General features: G+C 35.9%; 1 protein-coding gene across 2 annotated transcripts in view; it reads left to right on the top strand.

The window, feature by feature from the left end:
- The window catches only part of PROS1 (protein S), a 65,744-nt gene that overhangs the window by 26,772 nt on the left and 17,292 nt on the right, over window positions 1-21,680 (top strand). For both annotated transcript variants that reach the window (XM_014858500.3, XM_070508531.1), the window contains exons 3-9: window positions 792-816; window positions 10,702-10,788; window positions 12,395-12,517; window positions 12,616-12,747; window positions 15,553-15,678; window positions 19,444-19,565; window positions 21,297-21,412. In XM_014858500.3, coding sequence (XP_014713986.3) covers window positions 792-816; window positions 10,702-10,788; window positions 12,395-12,517; window positions 12,616-12,747; window positions 15,553-15,678; window positions 19,444-19,565; window positions 21,297-21,412 — 731 coding nt within the window. The remainder of the gene's footprint in view (window positions 1-791; window positions 817-10,701; window positions 10,789-12,394; window positions 12,518-12,615; window positions 12,748-15,552; window positions 15,679-19,443; window positions 19,566-21,296; window positions 21,413-21,680) is intronic.

Raw genomic sequence — 21,680 nt, 5'->3', positions numbered from 1 at the left:
ATCCCATCCTTATTAACTAGTAGATAGGTAGGTTTATGTGTGAGAGGAGGAAAGAGTGAGCACTTTAACTGTGTATTGGATGAAGTTATGTTCTGTACTTGAGTATGTTTTTGTGTAGAAACACTGGTTTCTCATGTGGTGTTCTTGTGCTAATAATGCTGCACATTAGATGTATTATGGCTTAAGAAGGCTTTTGTGAACTAGCCTGTGAACCTTATCATCAGAAATCATTTTTAACATTTTTCTCCTTTTGGTAAAGTACATTCCTTAGTCCAGATTACTGATTTGCAGGGAAACTTTTGGTACATAATCAATTTACAAGTAAGGTATTACATGTATGTAAGATACTAAAAGATAAATGTCCGCTTTAATTCACTTCAAATTATGTCATTGTTATTCAACATTGAATCTAGTTTGTGTAATCAGTATGACATGAAATTTATCAAATGGGTCTGTAATCATTATGGAAAAATTAAAGGATTTACCAAAAGGGGGCATATGTGATTACATTTAACATTTTCAATAGAACCTGTTTTCAGATTAAAAGCTTTTGAAACATGATTTAATTGATCAATATTGCTTTAAGCCTAAGCATCTTGTTGACTTAATGTTATTAGTTATCTACTTCTGGTATATTTTACTATAGAAAAATGCTATATTATAATTGAAAATGAAAGTTATATGTAATTTATTTGTATCTTTAATATAAAAACACATTTTAAAATTAAATTTTAACTCTATAGTGAAATTTAAGTTTGCTAAGATATATTTTTTATTTTCTTTCTTTCTAGGAATATTTTTATCCAAAATATTTAGGTAAGTTCAAAGGCTCTCAGTCATATAATCTCAGAAATGGAATGGAACTTAGATATGACCAAGTCTCACCCTCCACCTGTGTGCATTCCGTTCAAAACAAGTTCATGAGCCGCGGGCGGAAGATCACATTCTAAATGCAGTTTTACTGTCCTTTTATTAAAAGCCATGTAGACAAATTTGGAATGGTTCTTTAATTACCATATGGCATTTTGACTTTTGGTCTTTTATGTTCTTGTGCCTTTCTCATAAAGAGTCATTGGGCTGATGCAAAGTTATGTTTAGGTACTAGAACATTCTTTATAAGTATGTGAGTTTTCACGGGTAGTCTTTTAATGAGAGCAAAGATCTCTGTACTGCCCAGAGCTTATGACATAAGTAATAATTATTTAAATGTTCTCTCTTTGCAACACCATTTCATCATTCTCTGCAATATCCTACCTAAGTTTTGCTTTTGGATACAGTTCTGGACTCTCAAGGAGTGAAATAGCATTTCTACACCCAGATAGATTAGATGATTTCAACTAAATGTCTATTAAAGATAAACTTCAGTTTGCCTTAAGCAAATATAGAAATATTTTATTAATTTTTCTTGGGAGAGTTGTCAGCATTTCCAGACAATAAAAGTGGAGCGTAATTTGTACACCTCCTTCTCTTGGGATGCTTTCTGGGTCCAGCCCAGAGAGATGTGCTCTCCCTCCCCTTTTAGGCTCAGAATAGTCCCATCTGTGCATGTTTTCACCCTACTCTCATCCTAGCCAACTTGAGGCTCCAATCAAGCAAGATTTACTTGAAGAAAAAAGTAGAAATGTACTCAGATATACATTAATAACTATGCAGCTTAAAATTGTTAATACAATTTTGCAAATGACTATTTATATTAAACCCTCATTTCTCTTGAAATTTCAGTATTTAATGATAGTTTAGGTTGTGACTTTTGTTTGTTCGTGTTTTGTGTCTGAGTACCCATGCTGAGACACCAGGGACCGTGTGTAGATAAGGGAATGTTTATCCCTTCCCCTCCTTCTGGGGAGCCTCACATTGAAATGATGGTATGTATTTATATTAGCCCTTCAGGACAGTTAACAAGACAGGAGCCCAACATTATTTGGGAAAAGACACTTTTAGAACAAAGTGCTGTTTTTCATAGCTCCTGAAGTGGTTACTCTTCTAGTTTTTGAGTGTCTACGAGGATGTGAATCTTATTTGTGTGGCACATCCTGAGCCAAGGAGACCAACTGTAATCTGCTGTGTCTCGTTTCACCCTCTCATCTGCCACAGGACGTCAATTCAGTGATGTCTCTCTTTAGAAGTCTGTGTCGTGACCCATTTCTGTTCTGTGGGCTGCTGGGAGTTTTCCAGTTGATTTACTATAATTTCTTTTTATCTCCAATCTAACATTTATCTCCTGAAAAGTCTTAGAATTATTTAACCTTTATGAGCCACAGTTTTTTCATTTGTCATGTGGGTAGTAACAAGTTACCTACCAAGTTTCTAACAAGAAATAAAACTCTGCGATGTTTCCATAGCTCTTATAAAATATTTCATGCTCATTCTCTTGGTTTTTCTTCCCTGACTTCTCCTTGATTCCCATTCTCTTTCTCTCCTTCCTTTTTCCAGCTTTGAATAACAGACTTAAACAATTTCATTTGAATTTGGAAAGAGGATACTATAAAAATTGTGTAGCAATATTATTTGTCTCTATATATGAAAATGCAACAAGATTTTCTAAAGCTTTAAGCTGCCGTATCTTAATAGGAAAGTGGGATATTGATGTGCATCCATGAAAAACATCTCTTTTTTTTGTAAAGTTATACATGACTCACTTTATAAGCAAAAACTAAGGGTTTGCATTGTTAAAGTGGAGACAAGATACAATATCAAGATTATTTTAGGTAGGAGTTAGAATATTTTATAATAAAAATAGACTATTTGAATCTTAAAAATTATAAGGTGCATTAAAAAATATAATATTAACCCTTGTTTCCTAGGTCTATGTAATGAAGCTGTGTCTCTGCAGGCTTCATTACTCTAGAAGATATAGACCTTTGATCACAGAGTACATTTGGATAAAGATAAATATCATTTTAATACTACATTATGTGTTTTGGGGAAGTTACTTAGATAAGATGTTTTTCTTTTTCTCTTTTATCCCTCTCAACTTACTCTTTTCTGGCTCCACCCAACTTTCTTTCTTTTTTTATTTCTTTTTGGTGACAAAGATTGGCCCTGAGGAACTAACATCTGTTGCCAGTCTTCCTCTGTTTGCTTGAGGAAGATTGTTGCTGAGCTGACATCTGTGGCAATCTTCCTTTATTTTATGTTGGATGCCACCACAGCATGGCATGATGAGCGGTGCTAGGTCTGAGCCTGGGATCTGGGCCTGTGAACCCTGGACCACCAAAGCAGAGCACACGAGCGTAACCACTACACCACCAGGCCAGTCCAGCCACCCAACTTTCTTTTCTCTTTGCCTATCTTATTTGGCAGCATGGTAGAAAAACCAAGTACTAAAAAATAAATAAATAAGACGTGGGTTCTAGGCCCAGAACTAAACATTTCTACTGTTTAGTTCTGTTAAGTTAGTATCAGGTTAAGCAAGTTATTTAATTTTTCAAGTTCTGTATTTAAATATACACTATAACTGTATTTTCTAACTTCAAGCTGTTGGGAATAACAAGTAAGTGTATTTATGTAGATAGACTTCTTACTGCATAAGACTTTCCTCAAAAGTAAAGTATTATTATTTAACTGACCTATATTGTGAAACAAAAAATACTTTTAATTACTTTTTATTTAAATTTTACATTTTAGTTTATTTATATATAGGCATATGCAATGAACTCCCCTATTGAAAACAGAAAAGAAATATTCTACATAAGTTAAACTTTTCTGTCTTTGATTTGTATATTCTGTAGTCCAGTGGCCCTAATTGGAAAAAAAAACCCCACAAACCTTTATAATCCTGCCACTGGTAAGCATAACAGTAACTTCACTAATTACCACAGCTCCTGCATGGAGCTCCTTACAGCAAGGTGAGGACACCCAAGGAAGCAGACCACTAACTAACCCATACTTTCTGGACAATATTTAGATTTAGAGTTTCAGGAGTTCAGAAAGCACTTCAGTCTATCCACATGTCCCATGTTCTGCGTTGAAAACATGGAATTTGGACAGAAATACTTTGGATTTCATTATATAAATGTAATTTTTTAAGTTGTGTTCTTTTCCTTAGAAAATAGAATAAATATCTCTATTATCTATATAAACCTTTAAAATATCATCTGATACATTGGATGATGCTATTAATGAGAGAGAAACTTCTTGGGAAGAATGCTAAATTCTGAGCCTAAGTATAAACTTTAGAAATAATTTTTAGTTTCTAGATCTTGCCAAATTGGTGAATTAGCACAGACTGCTGACTCCTTCTCTTGGAATCACCTCAAGAGAAATTATAGCATTCCAGGCACTAATAGTAACAAAATAAAATGAAAAACAAGAAATATGAGGAACTGTGGCAGATTGAAGGCTGGCCTGACCTGGTGCGTGTGGGGATTGAGGTGCTGACTGCTGAGGCAGCAGTAAGACGACAGACACGAGTATTTAAAAAATGATCTAAGCATTCAAATCAAGACTATTTTTTAAAAGTATAATAGAGCAAACACTGAGTTATAAGAAATAAGGAAGTAACAAAAATAGCAATAGAAGTAAGTTAAATAGAAAACAAAAGAGAGGATTAACAAAAGCAAAATCTCAGTCTTTGAAAAGGTTGGTAGATTAGACTGGCCTCTGGCAATAATAATCAAGGAAAAAGAAAAAATGGAAGGAGGAAATGCCAAAATACAAAGTATAGGATAAAAAGGGGGAAATACTATAAACCCAACATGGTTTGTATTTATAATCATAAAATAAAGGTAATCATAAAATAAAATATAATCACAAAATATGACAAAAGATAATCATAAAATATTACAAACAGCTATACCAAAATATGTTTGGAAATGATAAAATGGATACATTCTTAGAAAAATATAAAACATCTGTAATTTCAAGGGAGGAAATACAGAACTTGGGTATACAAATAAGTACTAAACAAGCCAAAACCTTGATTAAAGCCCACTTCTCTGTATTTTCCCCCAAATCCAGACCCAGGTGCTTTACAGATGATCTTTTCCAAATTTAAAGAAATTGTTAAATTCTCTCTTTAAAGTTGTCATAGAAAATAGAAAAAGACTCTATGCTGTGAACTTATTATGAAAAAGTCTGATATAATCCTGATTCTAAAACCAAATGAGAACAACGCAAGGAAATAAAAACATAATTCCTTTTTATTTATGAAGTAATTTTAAATAAAATGATATTCAGTCTAATCTAAAGTATATTAAAATAATATATTATGATAATGTAGGGCTTATTCCAGAAATTCAAGGGTGGTTTAGCATCAGAAAATCTATCAGAGTAATTCTCCACATAAATAGCATATTGTTATCTTAGTTCATACAGAAAAAGAAGTTGATAAAGTCCAACATTTAATTGTGGTAAAAACGTTTGGCAAACTGATTATAAGAGAACTTTCTGAGCTTGGTAATGATTATGTGTAGAATAACCAAATAATTTATCTTCCAAATTTTAACACTTTTGTCCAGTACTAATACTAGATAAGTGCCAAGTAAAAAAGAATAAAATAGGACTGTCCTGGGCAAGTTGGCATGTATGGTTATGCTAATAATATGCACCCAACATGAGAGAAAGAAAGAGGAAAAGGAAAGAAGGGAGGGAGGGAGGGAGAGATGGAGGGAGAGAGAGAGGAAGGAGAAGGAAGGAGAAGGAAGAAAGGAGGGAAGAAAGGAAGGAAGAAAAATAAAACCTATAGTAAACATACTTAATGGATAAACTTTAGATACAGTCTCTTTATGATTGAGAACAAGAAGAGAAGCACTGGAGGTTACAGCCAATGCAATAAGGAAAGAAAAACAAGTAAGAATTGTGTAGGTCATGAGGCAAAATATGACTATCATTATCTGTAATTGATACGATGATCTACCTAGAAAAACTAGACTCCATAGACAAAGCATTAGAGCACATAAAAGCTTTTAGATGATTCTAAGACTATCCTATAAAAATCAGTGATAGTTCTTTGTACAAACAATATTTTAGTAGAAAATGAAAAGATAATACCATTAGTAATAGCAAATCCCATAAAATATCTAAAATATCTTAAGACTACATAACATCTCTATAGAGAAAATTTTAAAACTCTAAGGATATAGAAGATGAACTGAAATCATGGAAAGATATTTCATGATCTTGAATTGAGTGATGGCATAAGGAGATCACTTCTCAAATTAATCTATATATTCAAAGCAATCCTGTTTAAAATTCCAGCTGGATTTTTTAAAAGGAATTCAGTAAGTTCACTTTAGTGTTTAAATCATGGAATAAAAGTCCACACATGCCTAAATAAACCTTAAAAAATGCAAAAGGAAGACACACCTCATCAAATATTAATGCTACAAAACTATAGAAAGAAATCCGTATGATATTGTCAAAAGAACATGTTGACTAGTGAACATAAAGACTTTAGGGGTAGACTCGTATATATGGAAACCTAATATTTGATAAAGATGACACCACAAATCACCATGAATTGCTGAGGAGATGGAGTTGGGAGGACTGGCTAACTATAATGAGAAAAATAAATCTGGGTTTCTAACTACCACCCAACATAAAGATGAATTCTAGGTGGAATAAAGACCGAAATTTCAAGGTAAAACTATGAAATTAAAGAAAAAATATGGGAAAATATTTTTGTGATCAATGGCATGGAAAAAAACCTGCAAATGCACAAACCATAAGGCAAAATAATTGGTAAATTTGATTACAACAAAATTAAGAGCTTCTCTTAAAAGACAGACATAAAAATAAGGTTAAGAGACAGATAACAAAACGAGAGAGATTTATAAATGTTTGAATTTCTGCAAACCTACATGAACAATAAGTACCAATAGAAAAACAGTTTAAAAATAATAAAGAAAATTTTCAGAGGAACAAACCCCCCAATTTTTTATGTGACATGAAGATATGCTCCATGTCACTAGAAATCAGAAAAACAATATATCACTTCATTACCTATTCTGGCAACAATTAGGAAGCCAAGACATAGAAATTCTTATGCTCTGCTGGTGGAAATGTGCCTCTGGAGAGACACTAAGTACATACCTATCTAATGATCCTACAGTTCTGGAAACCCCTGGATACCCATTCCAAAGAATTTTTTTTTTTTTTTTTGTGAGGAAAATTGGCCCTGAGCTGACAATTGTTGGCAATCTTCCTCTTTTTGCTTGAGAAAGATTGGTCCTGAGCTAACATCTGTGCCAATCTTCCTGTATTTTGTATATGTGACGCCACCACAGCATGGCTCGATGAGTGGTGTGTAGGTCTGTGCCCAGAATCCGAACCCACAAACCCCAGGCTGCTGATGCAGAGCATGTAAACTTAACCACTATGCCACCAGGCTGGCTCCCCGAAGAAATTCTTATGCATGCATTAACGAGACGTGCATGAAGATGTCCATGCAGTGCTGCTTGTAGGGGTGGGAAACTGGAGGCAATCTGAGTATCTCTCATGGGTAGAGAGGATTATAAAAATGGTAGTTGCATGCCATGGAGTAATGTTTAGCAGTTAGAAACAATAAATTATATGGAGCAGCATGGATGGATCATAAAAATACAGTACTGAATAAGAAATGTCAGAGAATGTGATACATAAAACACAACCATTTACAGATTTAAAAATTCATGAACACAAAATTATAAATACGTATTTCATAAGAACACATACAAATGAAAAAATATATATTAACCCATTCGAATGGTTGCCTAAGGGGTGAATGAGAGCGTACATGGAGATGAAAAGGAGCACATAGGGGCCAGCCACGTGGCCTAGCAGTTAAGTTTGGCAGCCTGGGTTTGGTTCTGGGGTGCGGACCTACACTACTCATCATGTTGTGGCAGTGATCCACATAGAAAATAGAGGAAGACTGGCACAAGATGCTAGCTCAGGGCAAATCTTCCTCAGCAAAAAAAAGGAGTATATATATTTTAGAGCAGCAAGCAATGGGCTTTTCAAAGGCCAATAATGATAATGTACCATTAAAGAGGGAGTATGAATAGCTCAGCTTTCTGCTTTAGAATTGAAAACAAGCAAACGTTCAGACTTTTACGTAATGACCTCTTCTGTGATTTAAAGAAGAGGGATGTAGAGTAGTTTCTTGGAGAGAAGAAAACTTTACAGGACTCTGGCTCTGCTGTAATCCCAATACAACCTTTCTTTAGGTGACAATGGCTGTTTGAACTATTTTTCAAAATTGACAAATTAAGACAGCCAACACAGTCTTGGTGGTAAAAGGGAGTCCAATAGTTTGGTCCCTAATAAAATCAATGAGGAAAAAAAGTAAATAGAAGGTATTTGTAGGAACTGTCATAGCGTAGAACCAAGATTTCTTTCTAGGCTACTCTGTCCTGACCGCTGGAACCTCTCCTGAAAGTGCCTTTTTCTTAGGCTTTCCTCCCTTATGGCCCTAATTTCTGTTTCTAATCCCATCTCTTCTGCTTCAGGCTACAAAAGCTAGGACAACCTGTCTCCAGGTCTCACCTGCCTACTCACTCTCTCCAACCCCCCCCTCCCCCCCCCCCCAGTCCTGCTGTGCAATAAGAAAGAAGTGGGAAGCGAGGGCTCTGTACTGCACTGCTTTGGGGTGGCTATGCGACTGGCTCTCCACACTGTAATCCTGGGTGCGGGTTTCCATTAGCACATGATCACGTCTATTCCTATAGACTTCTATAAAAGTTGCTTTATGGGTTAAATCTACTTTGCACTCTAGCCTGGGATCCTGATCACCATATGAAACATTTTACCTGGTACCTTCAACCTAAAGACTTTCAAGTTTTGGTTGTTATTCTTTGTCAAATTTGTCCAGAGGTGCAAAAGTAGGCTTTCTCACAGACGAGGATCCTAATGCAATATCCACAATAGAAAAAGCTGATTTTGGGATTGGGTGATTCAGGAGGAGGGACAAATGAACACAGGGAAAGAATACTCAAGATGTAAAACTGCTTAGGTCTCATTTGGCCTCCAGAAAGACCATCATGATGTAAGGTCTTGTTTCTATGGGAAAATATTCTAACCCAGCATGGTAGGCTGAATAATGACCCCCCAAAGATGTTCATGTCCTAATCCTCAGAACCTATGAATGTTACCCTATATGACAAAAGGGATCTTGAGATGGGGACGTTATCCTGGATTATCTGGATGGGCTCAGTGTAATCATAATGTCCTTATGCGAGGAAGACAGGAGATCAGGGTTGGTAGTAGGACATGTGACAATGAAGCAGAAGTTGGGAGTGACGTGATGACGGGTCCATGAGCCAAGGAATGCAAGTGGCCTCCAGCAGCTGAAAAGGCAAGGAAACAGACTCTCCTTAAGTCTCCGGAAGGAGCCAGCCCTGCTGACACCTTAGTTTTAGACTTCTGATCCCTGTAGCTGTAAGAGAATAAACTCGGGTTGTTTTAAGCCACCAAGATTGTGGTAATTTGTCACAGCACCAATAGGAAACCAATACACACACTGACTTCAAATGAGCCTTTGGATCCATCTGTGATAAACTGTGTTTTCCAAAGATGGCTGTAAAATGTACTCCACCTCACACACTCTTCTGCAATGTCGTCTTGCCGCCCACATCACTATCTGGGGTCTATCCTTGCCACTCCTCCCGCTTGAAGCTGGGTGGACCCTGGGACTGCCTGATCAAAGGAATATGGTGGAAGTGACAAAACGCCTCCTAATTGGCCTGGCAGCTTCCACCTTCTTCCTCTTAGAAGCTAGCTGCCATGAAAGAAGCGCTGCTTTAGGACCAGCTAAGAGACATTCGGCACAGGGAGAAGCCCTGAAGCTTGACATGCCACGTGGAGAGAGAGGCCAGGGAGCCTGAGCTGTCAGACAGGTGAGCGCAAGCTGTGTTGGAGGTGGCTCCTTCAGTGTGCGCAGCAGACACAAACAGCCCAAACAAACCCTCTCCAAATATTTGACCCACAGATCGTGAACAAAATAGAATGATTATTTTAAGCTACTAATTTTGGGAGTTGTTTGTTACTCAGGAAAAGATAACTAAATCCACCTTTTCAGTTAGATAGTGACTATCTGTACAATGAAGTAACATATAATATCTTCAGTGGCTATTAAGAAATGTTATATTGTTGGCACTAAATGACCCCTAGTTCCTTTAAGGCCATAAGTATTTTATCTCTACTACTTCAGCTGTTATTTCTGCCAGGTTGCTATATCTAGTTTCTTAGAGTTGTAGTGAGGAATAAAATGGGTCAGGGAAACCTGCTTTGTAATACTGAGGTATCATACAAATATCGTGTTAGCCTCTACACAACATTGGAAGGACTGGGAGTTGCCTACAGCAACCAGAAACGCTAGCTCATTCTACTGACTTAAGTGGAGCCACTTTCCTAACCAGGCCCTGGTCTACAGATTTGAGGATAACTTCACATCTCTGCTGCAGAATTAAGAACACAGATTTATGTGACAATAAATTTCCCTGCTAATCCAAGATCTTTTTCACTTTTGGCTTTAAGATTCTTTTCCAAAGAGAGACTTCCACAGACTTGTTTTTGATGATTCTGTATTTCTTGTAATCTTGTGTGTAGATTTTTAGTTTTTCAAAAAGGTGAATGGAAGTATTTAGGGCTCACGTTTTGAATGCTAAATCCTATAAATCCACAGGAGCAGAAAGAGTTCACTCTTTGGACATTTCTGTCTTGGATGACTTCAGATGAAGTTCCGTGTGTCTGCTCTAAGATCTCACGTGTTTGCATTCACAGGTTGTCTTGGTTCTTTCCGAGCTGGACTGTTCACGGCTGCACGTCAGTCGACAAACGCTTACCCTGACTTGCGGAGCTGTGTCAATGGTAAACACCCTACCATCTATTTAGAAAACAAAGCTAAACAAAAACCTGCAAGTACAGTACACTTGTAAATATGACTAATGTTTAAAAATCAATAAACAAGCCCTTGGAGGGTTGTATGCCCAGTAAGGAGGTGTTTTCAGAGTAAATGCTGCTGTTTTACTCAAAATGAATTTTCCACCCAACGTTTAAATAGAGCGTGTTCCTTGTTTACTTTAGGTCGCTGCCCTTAGCGTGCTCTTCCCAGCAGCCTTATTTTGCCTGTTGCTGCACAATCCTGCAGTCTGACCACGTGCTGCAGTTGACTAATAGGTCGGAGTGGGGCCGTCTTTACTCTTCTGGCATCAATAACATAATGTGGAAAATATTAGAATATCGTCAGTCTTCTCCCTCAGAAGTTCCAGTGACAGTTCTGGTAGATTGTTTGCCTCTAATTTACCAGTTTCCCAACTGAGAGTCAAAGAGAAAAAGATAAAATTTCAAGATGTGAATTGGGATGTTTTTACAGTGAATATTTTACATTCAGCATTGGCATTATCTAGATATTTATTTATTTGCATTTTCTCTAATTTAAAGTTGGTTATAATTACACAAGTAAAACACATATATTTAATTCATACTTTATTTTTTCCTGTTTTAAAAAAATTTTTATTGAGTTCGTAATAGTTTACATCATTGTGAAATTTCAGCTGTACATTTTTTCTTGTCCATCACCATATAACACTTTATCTTTTTTAATTTACCAAAGGATAGGAAAATAATTTGAAAACTATTTTCTGATGTCTTTCTATCATTTTAACTAATACCTAGTTTATTGCTACTTTTCAAAAAACTTATGGGGTCATTTTTTGAAAAATTCAGTGATTAGGTTTCAGCTAGGTTTTTAAAAACATTTTTCTTGCAAGTAACAGAAATTCCCACTGGCTAACTGACAAGGGGGACTGGCCTGGAAGGATGGAACGAACTTGTAGTTCGATGAAGCCTTGAGCAGCAGGTGTGGAAATGTGCAGGCAGCGAGGGGCCACAGTGTCTATTGAGGGCAGAGACTGCAAATGAGTAAGGAAACAAATGGGCCTGTCATTTAAGATGGTGATAAGTTGCTGTGACACTTTTTGAAGAAGTTGTCCCTCCGTGAGGGACCATAGTACTCTGCTACCTGTTGTCCAATGTCTCAAACCATTGTTTCATGTATTTTGACTACAGTTGTATTTATTTAAAGCAGGAGGATATGTCTGGTCCCTGTTTCTCCATCTTAGCCCAAATTGGAAGTCTCAAATTCTTTCTGCTGTTGATACTGAGAATAGTTTTATTTGTTCTGAATATCTTGTGGATTTATCTTAAGGATAAAATAAGGTAGTATATATGAAAAATACCTAAATTACAGCTTTAAAATACTGTATATATTTGCAAATATAAAAGTTTCCTTTTGCAAAATAATTATAAAATTTTGTCTAATGGACTCACTTTTTATGAAAAAGTATTATTTGAAGGAAAGATTTATAATTTTTCCATTGATTATAGGCTTTGTGCACAGGATTTCTATTAAAGGGCATATAATTCTGCTTACCATAGCATGTGGCAGAAATTAAATGATGTCTGTTTCCTTCAGCCATTCCAGACCAGTGTAATCCTCTGCCGTGCAAGGAGGATGGATATATGAGCTGCAAAGACGGCCAAGCCACATTCACGTGCGTGTGTAAATCAGGTTGGCAAGGAGAGATGTGTGAATCTGGTATGTATAGTAAACCCACCCAGCTCATCCGGATTGGCCTCCTGGAAAGTTCCTGAAGACTTCATTACTTTAGAAATAATTTATTTCCCCCTTTTTAGATGTAAATGAGTGCAAAGATCCCTTGAATGTAAATGGAGGTTGCAGCCAGATTTGTAATAATACTCCTGGAAGTTACTACTGTTCCTGTAAAGGTGGTTTCGTTATGCTTTCAAATGAAAAGGACTGCAAAGGTAAGAGGAAGAAGGTACAATGAAGAGGTGTTTCCCGAGTGAGAGCTAAATCCAGTTAGAGGAATTTCTCCAGGAAATTCTTGGAAAACTCTCTGGTTATAAGTCCTTATAATAAATACACATTATTATCTGCCTTGAAGCCTCATGTTACTATTGGACTGCCTTTTGGTTTATTGTTTCTAGGGCTTTTTGTTATGTATAGAGCATTTTGTTTTTTCTTACTGTGTGTGTATGTGTGCGTGTGCACATGTGCATTTTGTAAAGAATTTCATCATATCCCTGCATACTACAATCTTTGAAAAATCATTGATTTTGCTTTTCTTCAGATACCACAATATTATTTCCTTTATTAAAATAAGATAAACAGCTATACAAAGAAATCCACCAGAATCCTTAGTATTTTATATTTCCTTGTCCTAAACACCTTTATAATTTCCAATATAAACCTTTCATCTTGCAGCTCATTTCCCATTGTGCTTTTGGGAAAGATGATCTGGTTTTCTTTCTCTTTATACATTTAAGATCACATCATTGGTCATAACTCTTTTTTTTTATTTCAAACTTAAATAATCCCTGTCAGTTTAACTTTTTAACACGTCATTTTACTAGTGTATTTCTTTTGTTTTTCTTTATGCTTCTCTTCCCCCCAGTTTTGACTGTTTTTCTCTCTGCATGTCTTTTCCATTAGACTGGTGTAGCTGCCGTAGCTAAATCTCCAAATCTAAGTGTAGGTGTGTGGATGCCTAAAAACGAGATTTTCCAGCCTGGAGTTAAATTTTGCTTTTGGAAACTGGGAGCAAATTTTTCTTTCTTCTTTTCTTCCTTCCTTCTTCCCTCTCCTCCTCCCTCTCTTTTTCTTTCTTCTTCCTACTCCTCCTCTTCTTCGTCTTCTTGCAGCAAGGTAAAGAAATTTAGTAAGTTAAATTGCAAAATTTTTCCTGTTAAACTCTTTTCATATCTGCTTTGTTAAATCCCCAAATTGAATTATATGCAAGGAATGGTCTGTTTCTCACTGCACTGTAGAGTTTGGTATGGTATGGTTTACTACAATATTATTTAAAGTACAGTGAATGACTCTAACGTGAACTACCTTAGCAATTTTTTCTAAACAGTTTGTGACCGTATCTCTTTCTTGTCTGCCTATTTGAAGGTCTATTTGAGGTTGGAAATTTAGAATAACAATATCATTAGAACACCATTACAGAAAACCATCATAATGCACGATACCAAATGCATTCCATAAGTAAATAATCCCATTCATACGTTTACATTTAAATACTTGGATAGTCCTTCTAAAGAATTTGTGACTTACGTTTTTGGTTAAAAGGTATTTAATCCTTATCCATTGAGTTAATACACATATGTAAACAATTACAAAAAGTTTTCTTATACATAAGAATGTCCCTGATGCCCAGAACGTATGTTCTCGTATGCTTCATTTACAGAGTCTCTTATCCATGATACCTAAGTGATAGAGTACAGAATTATTAGAAGACTATGTATACAACTATTACAATAGGGCCTTTGCCAAGATGTGGATATTCTTGGGATCCAGTTGCCAGTAAATGTCTACAAATGCAAGAATAAAACTTCTCATTAGATGTTGGATGTCAGTGTAGAGTCATAACATCAATATGCTGGAACCTGAACTCATATGATTTAAATAAGTCTTGCAATATGCCTCAAACCAAATACTTTCACTTTCTTTTAAAAATATTGATTTTATAGCTCTTTTTTAAAAAATAACTGTTTTATTTTGCAGCAATTGTAGATTACATGCAGTTGTAAGAAATAATAATAAGAGATCCTGTGTGTCCTTTTCCCAGTTTCCCCCAGTAGTAACATTTTACAACACAATAGTGTATTATCATACCCACGATATTGACATTGATATGGTCAAGATACAGAAAAATTCCTTTACCATAGAGATTGATTCTATTATTTTTGTGCATGTTATTTTAAATAATGTTTCAATTTTTGGCTGTTAGTTTGTGGAAAAATTAAACTCTCATCTATTTAGTGGAGAAAATATATTTTCCATTCCGAGCTTGTCTTTCTCCAGAGAGGACAGAGGGGAAAAGTTCACTAATAGTTACGTCTCCATTGAACTATTTCTGTCACTTATTTTGTTTTTCTCACAGGTGTTTATCTAGTAAGTAGTTACAGTCAACACTTTGTCTCCTACTCTGTTATGGAACATAATAAACACTTCTGAAATTTCTGGAACGTTAATTTAGCACTAAAGTTTATATTCACTGCATCTTTATAAATACTTTGAGACCTTCTCAGTCTCGTTTTAAATTTGAATTACTATTGAATACTTCAGGCAACAATAACAGTATGCAGATTTAGCTATTATCTATTTCCAAAGGGAAAATGTAAGACTGACGAGCCACCTCATTTTTAAATTCGTATTTGTGATAATACAGAGTGAATATATGCTTAAGACTGTATTTCAGAAACATGTATTTAGGATTACATATTAAGAATATGGTAACTTTCTTCTCCTATTTATTTTCATACTGTAACCTGATAGATAAAAACGTAACTAAACCCCTCTCCTTCTTTTATGCAATTACAAAGGAACATGGCAAACATCAGTCAAATTCCCTATGCATTTGGATCAAGAAATCATATTTAGTGAACTAAAATATGATGATAGATTTAATACTTTGTTATTGTCAGGCCACTCTGTTGTCTCATTGCATATGTTAAACTAGGTCCAGGAAACCTACGTCAAGGGTTCTTTGGGTGCACCTTCTGGTATGGGAAAAATGGTTTTTAATATATTAGTTTCATTTACAGATGTGGATGAGTGCACTACACAGCCAAGCATTTGTGGCACAGCTGTGTGCAAGAATGTCCCAGGAGACTATGAATGTGAATGTGCCGAAGGCTACAGCTACAATCCCAGCTCAAAGTCTTGTGAAGGTAGAGTTGTGGTGGTACCGTTGTTGATGCTGGAGAGGGTAGGTTTGAACCCTGATTTGGTATTAGAAGCATTGGTTCTGTTTGACATCAACGATCAGGTTTTCTAAGATGGTACAATTCATGATATAGTTTGGTGACTGGGTCATCGTTGGCTTCCTTCCAGAGAATGAGTATGTGAGGCACATGGTCTTTAGGTTTATGTTATACCCTCCTTAGATTGGCCCTCCAAGCTATACATGAATTGGAGATGACCCGTGTATGTTAAAAGCAAAGTAAACACATTTTCATATCATTTAAACAATATTCAAAGATAAAAAGAACTTCAAGATAGAAGGAGAAACACACATACAGAAACACAAGTACACAAAGAAAGACAAGCTTAAAAATCACGTGGAGGTTACAAGGACAGTTACATGTCTTAGGTTTCATGCCAAGCTTTTCAGTGATTTTTTGTGCGTATGTCAGTATGTCATTTATTGTAAAATAGGAAATGACACCGTTCTGTTATAATTAAATATGCATAAAAGTCTCATCATAACCAAATGATAACTGAGCTCTAGAAATCTGAGACATTCTGATCAGTAGCAGAGGCCAAGGCCGGAGGCTGGGGTGCCCTTGACGTGTGGTTACCTCGTTTGGCTGCGGTGGTGCTGCCATGTGCTCGGGGAGCTTGGACGGACTAGGAGATTTTTTTATAATCATGAATATAGACAAATTATTTCACATCTTCCTTTAAATTTTTAAAAATTTCAAAGTGAATTTAATACCATGACTAAAACTAATCAAATCAGCAGTAGTTTCTCTATTGTGGCAAAATATTTCTAAGATATAATGTGCCCATTTAGCCATTTTTCAAATTATTTTATTGAAGTAATATTGGCTTATAACACTATAAATTTCAGGTGTACATTATTGTATTTCAGTTTCTGTATAGACTGCATTGTGTTAACCACCAATAGTCTAATTTTTCTCCATCACCATACATAAGTGCCCTTTTGTCCCTTTACCCCTCCCCCCACCTGCTTCTCTTCTGGTAACCACCAATCTGTTCTCCTTATCTATGTGTTTGTTTATCTTCCACACATGAGTGAAATCATACAGTGTTTGTCTTTCTTTGGCTTATTTCGCTTAGCATAATACCCTCAAGGTCTGTCCATGTTGTTGCAAATGGTTTGATTTTTGTCTCTTTTTATGGCTGAGTAGTATTCCATTGTATATATATACACCACACTTTCTTTATCCAATCATTGGTGAATGGGCACTTGGGTTGCTTCCATGTCTTGGTTGTTGTGAATAGTGCTGCAATGAACATAGGGTGCATAAGTCTCTTTGAATTGTTGATTTCATGTTCTTTGGATAAGTAGTGGAATAGCTGAGTCATATAGTATTTCCATTTCTAATTTTTTGAGAACTCTCCATACTATTTTCCATAGTGGCTGCACCAGTTTGCATTCCCACCAGCAGTGTATGAGGGTTCCTTTTTCTCCACATCCTCTCTAACATTTGTTGTTTTTGTCTTGATAATTACAGCCATTCTGACAGGTGTAAGGTGATATCTCATTGTCGTTTTGATTTTCATTTTCCTAATGATTAGTGATGTTGAACATCTTTTCATGTGCCTATTGGCCATCTGTATATCTTCCTTGGAAAAATGTCTGTTCATATCCTCTGCCCATTTTTTATTCAGGTTGTTCACTTTTTTGTTATTGAGGTGTGTGAGTTCTTTATGTATTTTGGAAATTAACCCCTTGTCAGGTATGTGATTTGCAAATATTTTCTTCCAGTTGGTGGGTTGTCTTTTCATTTTGTTGATGGTTTCCTTTGCTTTGCAGAAGCTCTTCAGTCTGATGTAGTCCCATTTGTATATTTTGTCTTTTGTTTCCCTTGCCTGAGTAGAAAAGACACTACTAAAATGGATGTTAGAGAGTGTACTATATATATCTTCTTCTAGGAGTTGTATGGTTTCAGGTCTTACATTCAAGTCTTTAATCTATTTTGAGTTGATTGTTGTGCATGGTGTAAGGTAATGGTCTACTTTCATTCTTTTGCATCTGTCTAATTTCCCCAACACCATTTATTGAAGAGGCTCTCCTTTCTCCATTGTATGTTCTTGGCTCTTTTGTTGAAAATTTGCTCTCCGTAGATTCGTGGTTTTATTTCTGGGCTTTCAATTCTGTTCTATTGATCTATGTATCTGTTTTTGTGCCAGTACTGTGCTGTTTTGATTACTATAGCTTTGTAGTGTATTTTCGCTTCAGGGAGTGTGGTACTTCCAGCTTTGTTCTTTTTTCTCAGGATTGTTTTGGCCAGTCAGAGTCTTCTGTTGCCTCTATACATTTTAGGATTCTTTGTTCTATTTCCGTGAAGAATGTCATTGGGATTCTGATTGGGATTGCATTGAATCTGTAGATTGCTTTAGGCAATATGGACATATGGTAATGATTTTTAGATGTACAATTTAGTGGCATTAATTACATTCACAGTTATGCAGCCATTATCACTATCTGTTCTGAAACTTTTTCATCACCCCAAACAGAACTCTGTAACCATGAAGCAGTAAATTCCTCCTCCTCCCTCCCCTAATCCTGGTAACCTCTAATCTGCTTTCTGTCTCTATAAGTTTGCCTAAATCAATAATAATTTTAGAACAGGTTTTTTTTTTTTTCAACTATCTATACTCCTCTTGAGACTTTGATGTCTTACCTCCTTGTGCACTCACCAAAAGATATCCCCCTACACACCATTTCTACTCTTCTGCTACTCTAGATGGAAATTATTGTGGTAATTTGCAGATTTATCATTAGCCAACTTCATAATCCTTATTGTAGTTTTATTCAATGAATGCCAGATTTTTAAGAAAAAATTTATATCTGGCATTTATCTAATATTTTACTACTCTAATCATATATCATTTGATTTTAATGGCATTAAGAGATCACTGATTTTGGGGTTTTATTTTAAGGCACTTTGTAGGGGAACTTACACTGTAATAGCATTTATGAACTTGGGAATTTTCAAAGGTCATGGTGTGCATTCATCAAAAAAGTCAAGGATCTTACGTAACTCTGGAGTGGACTTTAGCTGAAGTATATTAATACAACTTTTCAAGAATGATTTTCTCAAAATATGAACCCAGGACAGGAACCACATAGAAGATTTCACAATATGGGAGGTAATAGCATAGTGAGGTTTTTTAAAAAAAAAATAATAATAAAAAATGAGGATATGCCCTTAAATTTATTGCCACCAATAATCATTGCATTGTGAAAAGTCAAATGTTATTGCTATTGTCATTTATTCCAAATTACATTAACCTTCAGTTAAAAGGGATCTTTTCTTCCCTTTATCTCCCTATCTCCCCTCCCCTCCACTCCCCTTCCATTTCTTTTCCTTTTTTTCCTCAAAACAAAGAATTGAGAGGTAGTGTCATTGGAATTCATATAATCAGAATGACAGTTAACTTGAGACTCTCAGTCTTTTTTTCTTAAAAATGAGAAAATTAGTATAATTGTTATAGTTTTATTAATTATGAATTACTGAGAGTTATACATTAAATTTGTTGTTTTGAGTATGTAAATAAATATAAATTACACTTGTAACTCATTTAAATTTCTGTGCCAAGTGTATAAATGTGGTTTGATGTCACAAGGGTTTCTTTGACTGAGGATTTATCATTGATTATGTCGTACTAAAATCAGAATACTCCTTCTTCTATTGGATTGAACATTTAGGAGATATTAAAATTTATGTTCTCTTTTATCATAGATGTGGATGAATGCTCTGAGAACATGTGTGCTCAACTTTGTGTCAATTACCCTGGGGGTTACTACTGTTATTGTGATGGCAAGAAAGGATTCAAACTTGCCCAAGATCAGAAGAGTTGTGAGGTAACATCTCGTGATGCTAAACTTCCCACCTCTTTTTAAAACGAGAGATTCAGGTACTTATTCAGGTACTTATATAGCGGAGGTAAGTCAGGAAAATGCACATGCTCTGTAATAACTGTTATAGTTCCAAGCAGGCTGTGAGTTACAATCTTTTTACTAATTTTGGTCATGTAAGTGGTAAACGTTGGGGGTAAGTCATGAGCGAGTGAAAACAGGGCCACTGCAGGGTCACAGCTCAGAGATGCTCATCTGTGCAGCCTGCACAGTTACAAAATGCAAAGTGTGTGTTTACTTAAGACACTGAGAAACCCTGAGATTCATGCTCCTCTTGGTGAGAAAAAATCTTGCATAGAAGCGTTTTCAAGCATCGATGTTTCTTCATCGCGCTGACGGTTTGGTCGCGCCTGAGCGCACTAGCCCTCGCGACGGTGCTCAGGGAATTCCGCGGCAGCAGCTTCCCCGGAGTAGGGTTTAAGTTTATCAAAATTCAGAAAGGACGATTTTGTTAATCTGTGTCTCTCAAATTTGCTTGTAGTCACTTGGATTTAATTCATAATTGACCCAGAAATTAAATGTTGGGGGTAGGTTCTAGTTTCTCCTCCATTGAAGTAAATAGGTCAACATCTGAAGCTCTTTTTTTCCTAAATAAGAATTACATGTTAGTGATCCTTAGCCCAATTCTTGCATCTCTGTTACTTTTTACATGTGAAAGTGAAATTTCATGTGATTGAGGCAGACAGTAAAAAAACCAAACCAAAACAAAAAGCCCCTAAAGAATTATTTAATCATGTGTCTACACATATGTCTACATCTGTTACCAAGACAAAGCTGCATGTGTCCAAAAAATGTGCATTTGCTGTTATGTCACCTCCTTGGTCGAGAAGGTCGGGTGAGCTGGCTGGCATATGCAGTGACTTTGAGAGTGCTGACCTGAAATGCTATGCTGTGTGGATGACTATTTTGTAATTTAGTCTCTTATAATTTCAGATTTGTTGTAGTTACACATTACCATATACCTTGGAATAGATTTGTTGAAGTTCTAAGAGGAAAATCTTATTTCTGGACCTAGATTTCCCCTAGAATACCCCTATATGTAGGCCCAAGAACTTTTCCCTAAAAAGCCTTCCATTTTAAAGTTTGTTTCTACTCTTAGGAAAAAAAAACCTTGATATCGGATTTAATGACTCTAAATCACTTTTTTGTAAATTTCTTGGAGATTAAGATATCTTAATTTATATTTAAACCATTCGGGTTTTCCAGCATACCTTTACTATCTAGATAGCACAGTTTTGCTCATAACATTTTTATTAATAGATAAATGAGTAAATGAATGAGGTGCTATTTACTGGTACATTAATTCTTCCACCAATTTCTGACTCCAAATAAAGATAATTTTCAGATATAATTCATGGAACACATCGTAACTGCAGTTAATTAAGGGATACATGTTGTTATGGGAGGGAAAAGGTTGTGTTTTGGACTGAGATTTGCAAAGGAAAGATTAAAGACAAAAATCTAAAGCCACACACATTGAACAAGACTTTAAAACACACGTATTCTTGGAGGTTGTACAGAGGGTCTAGAAAAGGAAGTAAAAGATAGTGGTGTTCCTCATTTATCTCAGTGGAGACGGAGGGTACATTTGACAGGAGCGTAGGAGCCAGAGAAAGGGTGTGGAGCCCACACACGCCGAGCAGTAACTGTGTGTTTTGTTTGTTTCCTTTTCTCCAGGCTGTTCCAGTCTGCCTTCCCCTGAACCTTGACAAGAATTATGAATTACTGTACTTGGCAGAGCAGTTTGTAGGGGTTGTTTTATATTTAAAATTTCGTTTGCCAGATATAACCAGGTGAGGTACTAATGTCAATAATAATTTCTAGAGGTAAGCAGGTCAGGACAGAAGAAAAGAAGTGACTGGAAGGGTTTGAAATGTATGGAATTGCGTTATCAATCAGATGATTTGTGGAATCCTAAAGTTCATTTTCCCTTTCACACATGTAATTTTCATGCTTGAACCATTTTGGGTCATTCTAGGCCGACCTTCTCCAATGATCATTTTACCTTAATCCACCATTTTTCCTTTTCTAGTGAATACATATTTACTAAGAAACTGGGAA

The sequence above is a fragment of the Equus asinus genome, chromosome 5, assembly GCF_041296235.1.
Source record: "Equus asinus isolate D_3611 breed Donkey chromosome 5, EquAss-T2T_v2, whole genome shotgun sequence".
Taxonomy (NCBI): domain Eukaryota; kingdom Metazoa; phylum Chordata; class Mammalia; order Perissodactyla; family Equidae; genus Equus; species Equus asinus.
Note: the sequence above shows the minus strand (reverse complement) of the source record. Positions and strands in the feature narration are given on the sequence as shown.